This window comes from Microtus ochrogaster, unplaced genomic scaffold (assembly GCF_000317375.1).
Source record: "Microtus ochrogaster isolate Prairie Vole_2 unplaced genomic scaffold, MicOch1.0 UNK87, whole genome shotgun sequence".
Lineage (NCBI taxonomy): Eukaryota > Metazoa > Chordata > Mammalia > Rodentia > Cricetidae > Microtus > Microtus ochrogaster.
In genome coordinates, this window is record NW_004949185.1 from 1,528,088 (window position 1) to 1,542,203 (window position 14,116).

Here is a 14,116-nt window from a genome sequence, read left to right on the forward strand (position 1 = left end):
GAAGCGAAGGAGAGAAGCGGCTCAGAGGGGGCTACTTCTGCAGGCCCGAGCCAGTCCTCAGGGTCTGTGGCTATGACTGGCAGCTGCACAGACGAATCAGAGCCTCCCTAGCTGAGTTTATTATTACCAATCCCTCGGCCCTACACAGTGACTGACGCTCTATCAGCCAATCAGCATCGTGAAAGGGTAGGCCACGCACACCTTTTCCCGCCCCCACCCTCCAGCTCCAGCCTGGCTTTTGACTCCTGTATGATTGGCAGGCGTCTCGACCAATAGTCATGAGAAAACCTTGAAGTCTGCCCAACGATCGTGGGCAGTAGGCGGTCCTGGTTTGTTGGGGTGTGTGTGTGCCGAGTGTGAGTGTATATGTGTGTGTGTCTGGGGGTACTGAGGGGTACGTGGGGGCGAAGCAGAACGGGCCATGGCAGCAGCGGAGGAAGAGGACGGGGGCCCCGAAGGGTCAAACCGCGAGCGGGGCGGGGCGGGCGCGACCTTCGAATGTAATATATGTCTGGAGACCGCTCGCGAAGCTGTGGTCAGCGTGTGCGGCCACCTGTATTGGTGAGAATCCGAATCGGGAGCATGGGATGAGGGGTGGGGTTCCTCTGAGACGGAGAGGCCGAGAGCGGGGCCGTGCAGTTAGCCCGATGACTCGAGGGTATGCCCCCCCCCCATCAAGGGAAGGCCTGAAGTGGGGACTGGTGTCTTTACTGTTGTGTGTGGTGTGGGGGATTGTGGAATCGTTTCTGTGCAGATGAGATGTCGGGAAAGGAGGGTCTAGGAGCTAGTGCGTGTGTGGCATGGTATAAGGAGGAGGTGGGATGGGGAATGGAAGACCCGGAAGACCCTGCACGTTGGTGCTGGTGAGGCTTGAGCCAAAGTACCCCGTTAGGTCTACCCAGCTGTTGACATAAAAACAGATGAGAGAGACTGTCCGTTTAGGGGAGGAGGGCAAGATCTAGGGACTGTGGGTCCATACTGAGATAGGATGTGTGTGTGTGTGTGTGGGAGGGGGGTTGTCAAACCCAAGGACAAAGGCCTTGTGGAAAGGCAAGATCTCCGGAGAGGTTTAAGGGTCATAGAGATAGGGACTTTACTGAGCTTGAAGTGAGAGGGAAAGGGATCCGTAGGGCTGTAACGGTGGGAATCTGGAGGAATGGGAGCGAGAATGGAATTGGGGCTGAAAAGAAACCTGTTGGATTGGGAAATCAAGTTAAGAGGTAGAAAATGGAGAGGTTGAGGGAGGGGGGAGGGGTGGCAGGAGAGAGAGGAAGGGAGGCGTGTACCAAGTGTATTGAAGATGGAAAAACTTGAGGTACTGAAGATGAGAGAAGCTGGAAAAATTAAGTGAGCAAGTTTGCTGGAAGTTGCAGAAACTCTGGAAAGAAACATAACAATAAAGCAGGCAGTACCTGGGAAGACCGGGGCAGTGCGCTCCTGTCCGGTGCCGGTGGCTCTGCTGTAGTTTGACCTGTTTTCTGTTCCTTTTCCTCCATCCAGTTGGCCCTGTCTTCATCAGGTAATGTACTCATGAGATGAACAGGGAAACGGAAAGGGCTGGGGACCTTGAAAACCCTCTTTGTGTTCGAACACACTTTGTGTTTTCTCTTCAGTGGCTGGAGACACGGCCAGACAGGCAAGAGTGCCCCGTGTGTAAGGCTGGCATCAGCAGGGAGAACGTTGTCCCTCTTTATGGGCGAGGGAGCCAGAAGCCCCAGGATCCCAGGTGAGAGACTCAGACGCGGTGCTGATGGATGTTGAAGCTTCTCCCCAAGAAGGGGACAGACGTGCTGATCCCCTTTCTCTTTCCTCAGATTGAAAACTCCACCCCGCCCTCAGGGCCAGCGACCAGCTCCAGAGACCAGAGGGGTGAGTCTCCTTGTCCAGCTGTGTCCCTCCGGTGCCAAAGCCTGTGGTTTCCCTGATCTTCCCTGCCTCCCTAGGGCTTCCAGCCGTTCGGTGACACCGGGGGCTTTCACTTCTCATTCGGTGTTGGTGCTTTTCCCTTTGGCTTTTTCACCACCGTGTTCAATGCCCACGAGCCTTTCCGAAGGGGTGCAGGTAAGAGCTTTCCCCCCGAGTTCCTGCCTGGGCCCCCTCCTGGCCTGCAAGCATGCTGCTGATGCTTTCCTTTCTCCTACAGGTGTGGATCTGGGACAGGGTCACCCGGCCTCCAGCTGGCAAGATTCCCTCTTCCTGTTCCTTGCCATCTTCTTCTTTTTCTGGCTGCTCAGTATTTGAGCTGCGTCTCCACCCTGCCCACCTCTAGCTAGAGGAGAATCAGTATTGGGGTCCCTGCTGGCCATTCCTTGCTTTTGGACCACCCTCACTTCCATGATCTGTCTCTGTCGGCGAAGGCCTCCTTCAGGAGGCCATGGGAAGGAGTGACCCGTCCGCTGCGGATGGGAGTATCTGCTGCTCTGTGCTGCTGGCTCAGTAGCAGTCATCCCCCACCCGGAGGAGGACGGACTAAAGACAGCCACCTAATTCCCCTTTGTTCAAATCCTTTGCTTCCCCCAGATTTCTTGATTTGATGTTTAAAGGTGGGCTCTCCCCCAATTCTCCACTTGTTGATTTTAATTTAATTGTTCTCTCCCACCGTCTAATATGAGTTCTGACTCTTAAGTGTCTCCTCTCCACCCCTCACTACCTCCTTTATTACAGATTCAATTAAAAAAAGATGAAATAATCTGTTGGCAAATCTTCCCAATCCTTCCCTTTTTCCAGGATAGGCACCTCTTCCGCCCAGCTTGAACAGATGCTGGGCATGGTGGGAGGCATGGGGTGAGCCCCTCCCCTGCAGGGCTCCCAGGGATGCAGGGGTGAGGTCACTTCTCTCACAAACAGACAACAGGTAGGCAAGTGTGTCAAGTGTTTACTCAGCATGGGTCAGGTGGGCTCTGGTTGTAGAAGAAAGTGTATGAGGTGGAATGGGGTTCGTACGCGGGAGAGGGAGGACGAGGGCGGCGAAGGAGCTGGTGGACAGAGTCTGCCTGGGCTCTCCTAAGGTCCCCCTGCCACGTTCTCTGCTGTTTCGGCGTCCTCTGACTGATTCAGCTCTGCGCGTTCCTCCTCGTCCTCCTCGTTTTCTGGGGCCTTCCTGAGAAGGAACGGTATCCTAGCCTTCCGGCGGCCCACTCTGACAGCTCCCCTGCAGCCCGGGTGGAGCGCTTTTCACTCACCTCTCCTCTCTGGGTTGCCGTTTTCGCCACAGGATGACCCCAACGAGCAGGGTGGCCATTCCCAGGCCTCCGAGGATCCCCAGGGCCAGGGCTAGCGTCCCCAGCCCAGCCCCACCCACAGAGCCTGTAGGGACATAGGGAAGATTGAGGGCACAGCTCCAGCACACGGCTCCTTCCTTGTTGACTCTGCCCCAGTCACATGCAGCAGTCACACGCTTCCCTCTGACTCCAGTCCAGTCCCTCACCTGCAGCCGGCCCCTCCTGGCCTGTTTCTGGAAGACAAAGAGTAGTCTGAGGGGGGACTGGAGCTCGGATGGGGCTGTCTGGGGGAGGCCCAGTGGCATCTCCCTTCAGTGATGGGCAGGGTGAACTTCTCTCTTGACAGGATTGTTGTGGAGCAGAAGAGGCCTGGGTGTTGGGTGCACTGAGGGGAGGGTGGCATGGCTCTTGGGGATCATGTGAGTAGGGCAGGGAGTTGGATCTAGGGAGGGGTTACCTGTGATACTGATGCTGACAGGGGGGCTCTCCTGAGGCTCGTGGCTGGGATGGGTGGCCACACAACTGTAGATCCCCTCATCCTCATGCCCCACCTCAGAGAGGAGCAGCACAGGGTTGGAAGCAAGGGGCAGGGGTGTACCCTGGTGGGGAAGGAGGGAGATGGGTAAGAACCCCCAGCCACATTCGCGACTTGTGCCTTCATTCCCACAGCCGCACATTGTGCCTTCAGCCCAGCTCTCGGGCGGCCCTCCGCCTGCCACGGTTTCCCGGCTCTCGGGCGGCCCTCCGCCTGCCACGGTTTCCCGGCTCTCGGGCGGCCCTCCGCCTGCCACGGTTTCCCGGCTCTCGGGCTTCCTAGGCTACTCACATCCTTTTTCCAGTGGATCTGAGGAGGGGGCTGAGCTGAGCTGACACAGGTCAGGGTCACAGTTCCACCAGGAGCGACTGTTCCACCTTCTGGTTCAACCAACAGCTGGATCCCCTCTGGAGGCACAAGCTCTGGGCGAGGATGGGCATGAGGCCATCAGCTTACCTGGAAGCAGGTCTGATGGCCCTGGGGTTGATCCCTGCCTCCCAGACAGCCAGACCAGGCCCTCCCTCCCTGCTCACCCCTGACATGGGTCTTGATGGGGGTTGCGTTCAAGGGCCTGCGTCGGGGAAGGCCCAGGCTGAAGCTGCAAGAGAAGGTAGGATGGGCTGTTCCTCCTGGGGCTGGGGTCACTGTCAGCTCTGACTGCAGCATGAAGAGCCCTGTCTCGGGGTGTCTCGTGGTCTCTTCCTTCACGATTGTTCCTGTAGTGGGTAGGACAAAACTCCAAAAGCATGTGTGAGCATGTCAGGGAGAAGGCAGTTGGGTACAGGGCGTCCGGGCTCTCACCTTTGCCATCAGGAATCAGGAGTTTCCCATCCAAGTGCCAGCTAAGAGTCCCTGCAGGGTAGCTTCCCTCTGACACACAGGTCCCTACCTGGACAAAGAATGGAGACCTCGTCCTCTAACTCTATGGGAGGCCATGCAGGCCCACAGATGCGTTCAAAGGACCCTTCCATTTTCTGTTTCTGTACCTTATTAGGGACACCAGCTGTGAGTTCAGAGGCAGGATCCACAATTTCTGGCTTCCCAGGAATCTCTGGAGGGAAAGTTCCAATCAGAAGCTGCCTCTTGAAGGTTCTCACACTCCAGGCATGGGAACCAGGGCCATGGAGATCAGAGGTCCACATATGCCAGGGTCAAGAGTCAAGGGGGAAAAAGAAGGCGTTTTCTAAAATGCAGAGTGACTTAGCCAAGGCCATGGAACCCTTACGGTAGACTCGGACACGGTAGTTGGACTTGACCTCCTTTCCATGCCTGTTTAATGCCCGGCACCGGAAAGTCCCCTCATCCACGATTCCAATAGCTGGAAGAAGGAGGGAACCATTGGGGAGGATTTGAGCCACGCTGTCCCAGGGTCCTCCTTGGGGAGACAGGACCTTCCAAGCTTCGGTCCGGCCTGTGTTCTACAAGAGGAGAGAAGCCTAAGCCATCCAGGCGGTTTGGGGAAGGGCTGACCAGACAGGGAGGGGTGCTGGGGACCCTCAAGGATAGCTCCTGAGGTCGAGAGGCCAAGCGGGGTGGCCTTCTTACCAGTTTCCATTCTAGCTGCTGGGGTGGTTTCTTAGGGGCCCCCTTACAGCTCAGGACAAGTGGCTCTCCGATCCGGGCTGTGATGTTCTGACCAGCAACTACGGCTCCTGGGTGGTAGTATCGGGGTAGAGGGGCAGAAGGGGAAAGGTGGGGCCAGTGGGTAGGACAGAGTGGGTGGGGGGCTCTGGAAAGTAGTGCCCAGATTCTAGGAATTGTCTAGGGAGAAGGGAAGTCCTGGGGAGAAGGAAGCTGGACTCCTAAAAGGAGGGCCAGTGGGACTGGGAGTGACTCACCCCACAGAGCAAGGACCAACACGCAGGCTCCAGCTGCTGTCCCTGCTGGCATCATGCTTCCTTCCCGGGCTCCTGGTGCTGTCTGCCCCTTTCCCTGCTGTGGCCACTGCCCTAGGTGGAGCTTGTACCCTCTACCCTCCCCCATCTCCCATCTTGTCCCGTCACAGAGAATGCCAGGAATTCATGCCTCTGGGACAAGAGTCCTTCAGGTACTAGAAGCAGCAGTTTCACCCCACCCTGGGGCACTGCCAGCGCCTGGGCACAGCCTCTCCTGGAACAGGCTTGTACCCCACCGAGGGTCTCATTTCCTCCAGCCCACCATGTTCCATCAGTCTGACACACAGGGCTCACTAGCACTCCATCTTGGCTGGGACAGGTTGCTAGGCAACATGGTTCAGCCTGGTCTGTTGTCATCCTGGGATCTTAGTAGTGAGGACAGGACAGAAACCTGTTGGGGCTTCATTCAGAATTACTCTTTTGGGGGAGGGTTTCTAGTGTTGTTTTGAAAAAAAGTCTCAACTAAACCCAGGGAAAAAAGAAATCTCTTTATTTAAAACTGCATTTTTTTTTTCTCTGTGAGTCTACAAGTTTACAGGCGAGAAGAGAACCGCCCCGGCCCTGCCTCCCAACACCCTCCTGCCTGGGCCTTTGGTGGGAGGGATTCCCCACTGTGACAGTCCTGAAGATCCTGAGGATGTCTGAGGGGGTCAGAAGGGTTCAGGGCTGAGATGAGACCTTGTTTATGCCGTCACTCATACCTGGCGTTCTGCGGCCTCCCTCTTCTCCCCACCCCCCTGATTTTGGCATGACATTAAAAAAATGAGCAGAAACACTTATTTCTGGGAAAACGGGGGAGAGAGACACATGTTAAGCGCCCTGCCCGTGCTCAGTGAGTTTGGCAAGAACACCCTCCATTCATTCACTCTGCAAAGGGTTTAACAAAAAAAATTTTTTAAAGCCTTTTGACTTTTCCAAAATTACTGAGTTCAGTCCAGCCTTGCCCACAGGTTATTGGGAGAGGGAAGACAGGAGGCTAGAGGGGCATCGTGTTCCATGTCATATACAGCAGAGAACACTAAGTGACCAGGGTGAGGACATGGTGTCCTGCAAGATCCACTTCCCCCATGGGAGGCCTGGAGCAAGTGGCCACCACCAATTATTTGTTCTCTTTCTAGGCCCCTTTGGCTCTTACTTCTCACATGGGTAAACAAAAATAAATCAGTATGTTTATTTAAAAAAAAACCACGCACACATACACCCACACCAAAATCCCTATTTCTTCCAACTATTAAAAACTAAGGATCACCACTACCAACAAAAACAAAAAAAATACAGACAGATCCAGGTTTTCTAAAAAACAAAACCAACTCCAAAGCCCAGCCAACGATTCTCTAAAGTAGCAGAAGCTCCCTCCGAGGTAGATAACTGAGTCAGACACTCCTGTCCACCGAGCGAGTCTATTGGTTTAAGATGAGCTGCGAATGAGGTAATAAAGCCGTCTGGAGGGGCGGAAGGTGGGGGTGCGCGGGGAGGTGTTGGCCCAGGGCCTCTGTCCAGGAATCCCCATTTTTGGCATCTCTGGGTCGGGCAGGGCTGACGTCTCCAGATTCCAGAGTGTTTGAGTGGGGTGGGGAAAAGAAAGCAGGGAACCCAGAGACAAGCGGAATAGTTGGTGTAGACTGGAGAGATCTGAGAAACACATCTGTTTTCTGTGTGAGAGGGAAAAAGACGGAAAAAAGGGGGACACCCCACTTTCCCTGCCATGTAGTCAGCACCCCAGCACTGAGTGTCCAGTTGGGGAGAACACGACCCCATCTGCTCTTCTGTGTTGTGCTTCTGTTGGGGTTTGTCCTTTAGATGCCCAAGTCCTCTTCAAGGGTTGCCTGGTGGGAGCCCCCAGCCCTGTGACCTTGAGGGGCAAGGTCAGTTGGAGGTGTCAGAGTGAACACTTCCCGGGCCCTCTGTTGGGGATGTCACTGAGGATGGGGTCACAGCCTCCTGCCAGCCACCATTGGCCTGGAAAAGAGAATGAAAGTCAGAGAAGGGGAAAGAAATCCCGTGTGAGGATCACACTCCATCCTGGTGAGCGTGAAAGTTGGAGGCGGCGGGGCCCTGTGATCCACTTACCCGCATTTCTCGAGGGCTGTATATCTGGCCTCCCCCGAGGTTATCCCCATAGCTCCCTGGCCCCATTGAGTGTCGGAGGGATTCCACCTGCAGGGCACAAAGAAAAGACGTGACCCACGGACACAGGACACACGGAAGCCTTAGGCAGGCCTTGTGTGCTTGGGGGTGGGGCTGGTGACATAGCTCAGGCAAGCCTGAAGATCTGGTTCTGGTCCCCAGACCCCACCTAAGCAGGAGATGACGGCAACCACAGAGCTGCCCTGACTTCAGCACGCGCAGTGGCACCTGTACCTGCCGCCCCAGCATGCACACCATCAAAGAGAAAAGAGCTGGGGCTCCTGACCTGAGAGGCGGGGTAGGAATCCCCGTTGAGCCCGGGCACCCCCAGAAACATGTCTCCGGATCCTGAGAGGTTGAAAGAGCCGCCAGAGCCTTGGGAGAGCAGAGAGGGAATCAGAGAAAAGCACAGGGATCATCTGACTGCAGACAGGAGGCGAACACAACCCTTAGCTCCCAGAAAGCTAACTCTGGGAATGCAAATGGATTGCATACAAATTACCCACAGAACAGCAGTCCCAGCCCCGGAACAGACTATCTGGGACCCTCCCCTTGACATCAACACCCCTGGTCTCTTTCACCCCAAAACATCCTCTTTGTTATCATCTGGCATAGACAGGAAGCATGCAAAGCAGCCAGCTAGAGTGGCCGTGGGCTCCACCTGCAGAGGAAGGAGGCGTTGGGGAGCTGGTGCGGCTGTGGCCCCCCTGGGCGACGGACACGGCTGTCTTCACAGCATAGATATTGGCCTCCTCTTGGAACTTCCCAATATTTTTCTTGTAGCGAATTCGCTTGTTACCAAACCAGTTGGAAACCTGCAGGGTTGGGCAGAGGGGGTCAGACAAAACCCTTTCTCCAGGACCCCCTGCCCAGGTGTCCCCCCCTCCCCAAAGCACCTGAGAGACAGTGATGCCGCACTTCTTGGCGAGCTCCTCTTTGGCCTCCTCACTAGGGTAAGGGTTACTGAGGTGGGAGTAGAAATATTCATTCAGGACCTCGGTGGCCTGTTTGCTGAAGTTCCGGCGTTTGCGTCTGGCATCCAGGAAGCGAGAGCGCAGGATCATGACCGCCTCGCAGGTGCTCTGCTTCAGCTGCATCTGGATGGCGCTGAACTTGCGATGGATGATGCTCACCATCCGCTCCATCTCCTTGGGGGCCACAGGACGAGTGCGGCTCTGCTCCCGCAGCAGGTTCATGACGTGGGTTGTGAACTCATTGCAGGCCTGTTGGGGCAGGTGGGCTGCTGAGGAGCTCTGTGGCTTGGGGAGACCTCCAGAGCCTCTCGTTCCCTGGGCCTCCTCTCCTCACCTGCTCGTACTTCTCCAACTCCGAGTGGTAGATGTGGCGGATCTGGGCAAGTTTGCTCCGATAGTCTGAGTGTTCGATGGAATTGTCGGGGGACACGCCACCTCCCGAGGCTGCGGCGGCTGCAGCGGCCGCTGCGGAGCCCCCCCCTTTCTCTGGTCCAGCCACACCTTCTGCCAGAAGCATGTTGTCCAGGCGCATCAGCTGCGGGTCCACTGGCTCCTCCTCTTGGGAGCTCCGAATGCTAAGGCCTAGCAGGCAGACAAGTGGACTTAAGGCCCCAGGAATCCCCCACCCACCATGAGAAAGGGGGGGACACCCACGTACCAGTTTTCTCCTTGATTTCACACAGGACACTAAACAGAGCAGGCTTCATTCGGTGACAGTTTAGGGCATGTTTCCTTAGGAGGAATGGGAGAAGAAAGAGTTCAGGGGCCAGGAGAGAGGAGAGGGGTGCCAGGGAACGAGGTGGAGGCATAAATCTGAGGAGGGGGACGGTCGGAATGGAGGTGGAATGGAGTTGGAGGGGTAGTTCTTGAGAGATCAGCTGCCATGGCTCTGGGAAGCTGCTGGGCCAAAGGAAGCAGAAGACACAGGCAAAGGGGTTAAGGTCACCATGGGCGGGCTGAGGCTAAGGAAGAAGGTTCAAGCAAAAAGATGGAGAAAGGATCTCGAGATGACAGGAAATAAAGGTGACTAGGTAGGTTTGGGAGTAAGGGAAACTGAGGCTGAGATGGAAGAAAGTCAGTGTGAGGTGGCAGGGGGCCTGGAGGGGGGTGCCCCCTACCTGACACTTCAGTACAGTGTGTGGGAAAGCCTGGGAGGGCTCTTGGAGGCCCCAACCACGGTGGAAGGGAGTGTGTGGAGATCCTGGATCCGAAGAGAATGGGGCAGGCTAGCTGGATAGTTAGGGAAGGCAGCGTCGGCTGAGAACAGTTTCTAAGTCTGGGAATAAGGAGATGGGCCAGCGCAGAGTGTAGGGGTCAGCAAAAGGTTAGGAGGGAGTGAGACCACCTGGGGCTCCCTCTGTGCGGGTTTTCGGGCCTAGGGGCAAAGCGAGATTTGAGAGACCACCAGAACTAAGGAGAGAAAAGAGTTGCCAGATCCAGAAAGGGCCCTGAGGAAGGGGGGCTTGCAGAGGACTCAAGAGCTGTGAGCAGGGTCCCGGGGTGGGGGCACTCACTTGGCCTGGGCCTCGTCCAGGCTCTGGTCGGTGATGGTCATTATCTGTTGCAGAATGTCCCCGATGTCTTGCTTCCCTCGGCCTCCCGGGACCCCCCCACTTCCCCCACCGGGGTCTCCGGCACCGGGAGGTTCGCCAGGGCCCCCGGGCTCCCCACCCACCAGCCCCAGGCTTCCCCGGCCCCCGCCCGGAGGGGGCGGCCCCAGCAGCCGCTCGTCCATAGCTGGGGGGGGGCCCTGAGGCCCCCTCCCTATTCGCCCCTCCCCCCGCCGGTGACTTCCCCCCCTCCAAACTCGCCGGGGCCGCTGCTCCCTCCGCCCCAACCCCGCCCGGCAACCCGCCTCTCGGCTCCCTCCGGGGGTTCACCCCGGCACTGAACGGGAGACCCGGGGTGCCGCCTGGGCACCCCCACAGGAGACCCCGGCCCCCGGCGGCGGAGAAAATGGAGCCGGAGAGAGAGAGAGAGAGAGAGAGGAGGCCCAAGCGGGGGTGTGTGTGCGAGAGGAGGGAGGAGGGAGCAGGGGGAGCTAGGGAGGCGGCTGGGGGAGGGGAGCGGGAGGAAGAGGAGGGGAGGAGAGGAGGAACGGGGAGGAGCCGGGGGCGGGGAGACGCAGGCCGGGCGGCGGCGGCGGGTGGAGGCGGGGAGCGGCAGGACGGCCCGGGAGACGCGGGCCTGGCCCCGGGGCTGGGGGTGTCGGCCACCTGGGTTCCGAGTCCCCCTTCGGGGTGGCGCGGACTCCGGCCGCTGGAATGTTCTCCGACAGCTCGGTTCATATTTCTTGTTCTAATGACTCCCCTCCCTGTTCGACTTAATTAAAACCGGGAGACTGGGGGCTGGGGGAGATGATTAGGGAGGTCTCCAGCCGCTGCTTAATGAGCCAGTAATTAACCAGCCAGGGAGGGGAGTTGGCCTCTGGCCAGATCGCGGAGAGCGGCTGCCCCAGGCGTCACCTACCCACCTTGCACACCCACCCACCCCAGATACCAGTCTTCAGTCCAGAGGGGAATTATATTTATTCATACAACCAAAACATCAGACAGACTCAGCAGCAGGGGGATGGGCGGGGCTAAGGTTCGCTAAGGCCTCTGGGCCCCTCTGCCTTCGGACTTGGGGTGCTAGTGGCGGACAGTTGTCTTAATTTTTTTCTTTTTTTCTTACGAGGCAGAAAGGGGCAGGCCTCAGCCCTCACACCCTGTTTAGTAGTTTGATAGCTCAGGATAGAGCTGTGTCCACCCTACCTTGCTTATTTTCAAAGTCAGAGTACTTGCCCCAAGTCCAGTTCCCTGGGGAAGTGGGTGGTGAATACTGCCGGGTCTTCAGTCTCTGGTTTGTGGTACCCCTGCCACACAGGGTTGAAGATATGCCGGGTGGCCCAGCTTTGAGTCCCAGAGAGAAGGGCTGGTTTGGAGTTAGGTCTCAGCAGGTGTGTGGAGGGGGCCGGGATCTCTGCTCCTCCATTCGACCTCCACCCTGAACTCGCAGTAGCAACTCCAGGAGCTCCTGTCCCCCGGGGGGGAGGGGCGGCTCTGACCGCTGGGCTTCCATCCGCTGGCACTAGAGATGTGGAGGAGGAGGGCAGTAGTAGTCGGGTGGAGGGTTTGGGTAAGCGGGCTAGGGCTGGTGTAGGGCAGATAGGAAATCTCTGCCGGCGATGAGGGGAGTAGAGGCTGGTCCAGGGACGTAAGACATTACCTGGTGACTAAGGATGGTGCTGTAGAGCTGTTCTTTGTCCTCAAGAAGCCGGGGTGGGGTTGGGGCTAGGCTTGGGGGGACCTGAGGAGTGTGGAAGGTGGCCCTCTGTTCCTCTAGGCGGCGGGACTGGGCCTCAGCCACCAGGTCGAGAAGGAGCTCGGTCTGCAGGGAGAGCAGGGAGCCCGACCGGGGGCCCAGGGCTGTGGGAGAGGAGGGAGGAGGGCTAAGACCCAGAGACGGTGGCAGAGTGGAGTAGCAAGGGGTGGGGACAGGTGAGCTGACAGACTGTGGGTTAGGGACTGGCGGGTGAGCAGGTACACTGGGAAACAAGGGTTAGGATCTCCCAGGGTTGGTGGGGTACCTGTGTGGCGGGTTCCTGGAGGAGGAGGGGAGGGAGGAGCAGATCGCCAAGGCCGAGTGGTGGAGTTCACAGGGGGCCAACCCTGATCATCTTTCGGGGGACCCTGATGCCAAGACATGTCCATACCAGTCAGGGGGAGGTGTGGGCAGAGGGCTAGGCCAGTGACCCATTTCCCGTGTTTCTGTTCCTGCCTCAGTGTGCCCAAGGTTTTCCAAGTCTCCTGTGTCCATCCGTCTCTAGGTCCTCACGGGGCCTTCTCCCTGTGTTGGCCTCCCCACCCCGGCACCCAGCTCACCTGCTCACCATCCTCTTCTTCCTGGGGTCTTTCAGCCTCCATCCCTGGTCTTGGGAAGAGATACTGATGGGGGAGGGGTGACTGGAATTTGGAAGGAGGACCGGAACCCTGGGTTCCTGAGGGGAATGGGGGCTGGAAGGGGTGGGGGGTGAGCTGGGGGCTGGATGCCTGGGTACTGAGCAGGAAGCTGGGTTCCTGGTCAGCCCCCCCATGGGCCCCGCCCATCTCTGTCAACTTCCTCCATTCTCTCTTCCCACCCAAACAGCTTGTTTGACCTCTCTTGCCCCAGGGGAGGACAGAGACCGGGAAGAAGTCCAGCTGCAGGGGTGGCGCAGGCTCCCCACAGGGACAGACTCCGGCCTTCTCTTTTCCAGAGCCTCAGTAGCCCCTCTAACCTGCCACACTGCTCCCTCCATCCCCACCTCCCCTGCTGCTCTTCTCTGTCAACACCGGAACTAGCTCTTAACACAGGAAGTGGTTTCACTCAGACTAGGCTCCCCCTCCCCCAGACTAGGCTCCCCCTCCCCAAGACTGATCCTGCTGTAGGATTTGGCCCTTCTCACCTCCTCTCTCGACTTACTGGGTCAGGGAAAGGTGTGGTTCTAGGAGGAAGCGAAAGGTTTGGATCCAGGGTGCACTGCTCTCAAATGCATACTTGGGTCCTAACAGTGGCCCTACACACAGGAAGTAGTCAGGGACTGGGAGTTGGTGATCACTGCCCTCCCCTCAGGCATCAGAGGGGATCTGAGTGTGACCAGTTCACTGGCAGCTGAGCTGGTGTAGACAAAGGCTGGGTGAAGACTTGCCTGGGCTCCTGAGAGTGGAATACAGAACTTAATTTGGCTTTTGACCAGTTCTGGTTAGTCCCGAGAGGGAGCAGGATCAACACCTGGGGTCTTCAAATGGCCACCTGCCGTGTGAACTTAGAGCTGAGTGGCTTGGAGCCCTGCCTTCTTAGGTGAATGACATCTTCGGGCTTCGGTTTGTGAAAGGGTGAAGTGGCCTCATAAGAATTAGGAAGTGTTAACTGTAATGGGCATGTGGCACATACTGTATAAATGGCGGCTGATGCTCTTCCAGAATGGCCTCCTGGCAGCTCATCACAGGCTTATCAGTATTGAGGTAAAGCCTTGAGGCTGCAAGGCAACTTCAGGATCCTCCTGTCTCCCTTCATTGAGACCTTAGGCATCTCTGGCTAGAGCTATGCCCTTGGGTGAGGGACACAGTGTCTATCACCTTGTATATTTGACTAGTAGAGACTCTCTTTTTTCAGATGATTCCCCCAACGAACTGGGATCCCCAAGTTGTGTTTGCCCTTAATTTATAGTTAACCTCTGTAGAACCTAGGGTACTAAGTTTCCCAAACTCTATGCACAGTCCAATTCCTCGGACAAAGTAACAGTTTAAATCGCTTTATTATCACGAGTTTGGGGTTCTTAGAGATAGCAGAGGCCAGAGAGCAAAGCCTCATCATCCCTGCACCGTTTTCCTGGGGGGGGGG

At 57.2% G+C, this 14,116-nt stretch overlaps 5 protein-coding genes across 6 annotated transcripts in view; 1 reads left to right on the plus strand and 4 right to left on the minus strand.

Annotated features, from left to right (window-relative positions):
- LOC101994656 (RT1 class I histocompatibility antigen, AA alpha chain-like) overlaps positions 1-14,116 on the minus strand; it is a 629,094-nt gene that overhangs the window by 553,473 nt on the left and 61,505 nt on the right. The window lies entirely within an intron of this gene.
- Positions 270-2,682, plus strand: Rnf5 (ring finger protein 5). The gene is made up of 6 exons (XM_005370778.3): positions 270-561; positions 1,501-1,519; positions 1,614-1,726; positions 1,815-1,869; positions 1,944-2,061; positions 2,144-2,682. The coding sequence occupies exons 1-6, from the start codon at positions 422-424 to the stop codon at positions 2,239-2,241; spliced, it is 543 nt and encodes a 180-aa protein (XP_005370835.1). The 5' UTR covers positions 270-421; the 3' UTR covers positions 2,242-2,682.
- On the minus strand, positions 2,864-6,061 carry Ager (advanced glycosylation end-product specific receptor). 2 transcript variants are annotated; one of them, XM_005370771.3, is made up of 11 exons: positions 5,595-6,061; positions 5,302-5,408; positions 4,982-5,174; positions 4,743-4,807; positions 4,558-4,645; positions 4,290-4,472; positions 4,048-4,178; positions 3,679-3,820; positions 3,428-3,454; positions 3,183-3,306; positions 2,864-3,100 (listed from the first exon to the last, which is right to left on the minus strand). In XM_005370771.3, exons 1-11 carry the CDS (start codon positions 5,737-5,739, stop codon positions 3,004-3,006), a joined length of 1,302 nt encoding a protein of 433 aa, XP_005370828.1. In that variant the 5' UTR covers positions 5,740-6,061; the 3' UTR covers positions 2,864-3,003. The 2 variants fall into 2 exon arrangements, with proteins under 2 accessions (XP_005370828.1, XP_005370829.1); XM_005370772.3 differs by lacking the exon at positions 3,428-3,454 and having other exon boundaries at positions 5,595-6,060.
- On the minus strand, positions 6,141-10,502 carry Pbx2 (PBX homeobox 2). Its single transcript, XM_005370769.2, has 8 exons — positions 10,267-10,502; positions 9,411-9,484; positions 9,087-9,334; positions 8,675-9,001; positions 8,440-8,593; positions 8,065-8,153; positions 7,722-7,808; positions 6,141-7,610 (listed from the first exon to the last, which is right to left on the minus strand). Exons 1-8 carry the CDS (start codon positions 10,485-10,487, stop codon positions 7,518-7,520), a joined length of 1,293 nt encoding a protein of 430 aa, XP_005370826.1. The 5' UTR covers positions 10,488-10,502; the 3' UTR covers positions 6,141-7,517.
- Positions 11,256-12,813, minus strand: Gpsm3 (G protein signaling modulator 3). The gene is made up of 4 exons (XM_005370768.2): positions 12,616-12,813; positions 12,321-12,423; positions 11,960-12,159; positions 11,256-11,821 (listed from the first exon to the last, which is right to left on the minus strand). The coding sequence occupies exons 1-4, from the start codon at positions 12,655-12,657 to the stop codon at positions 11,684-11,686; spliced, it is 483 nt and encodes a 160-aa protein (XP_005370825.2). The 5' UTR covers positions 12,658-12,813; the 3' UTR covers positions 11,256-11,683.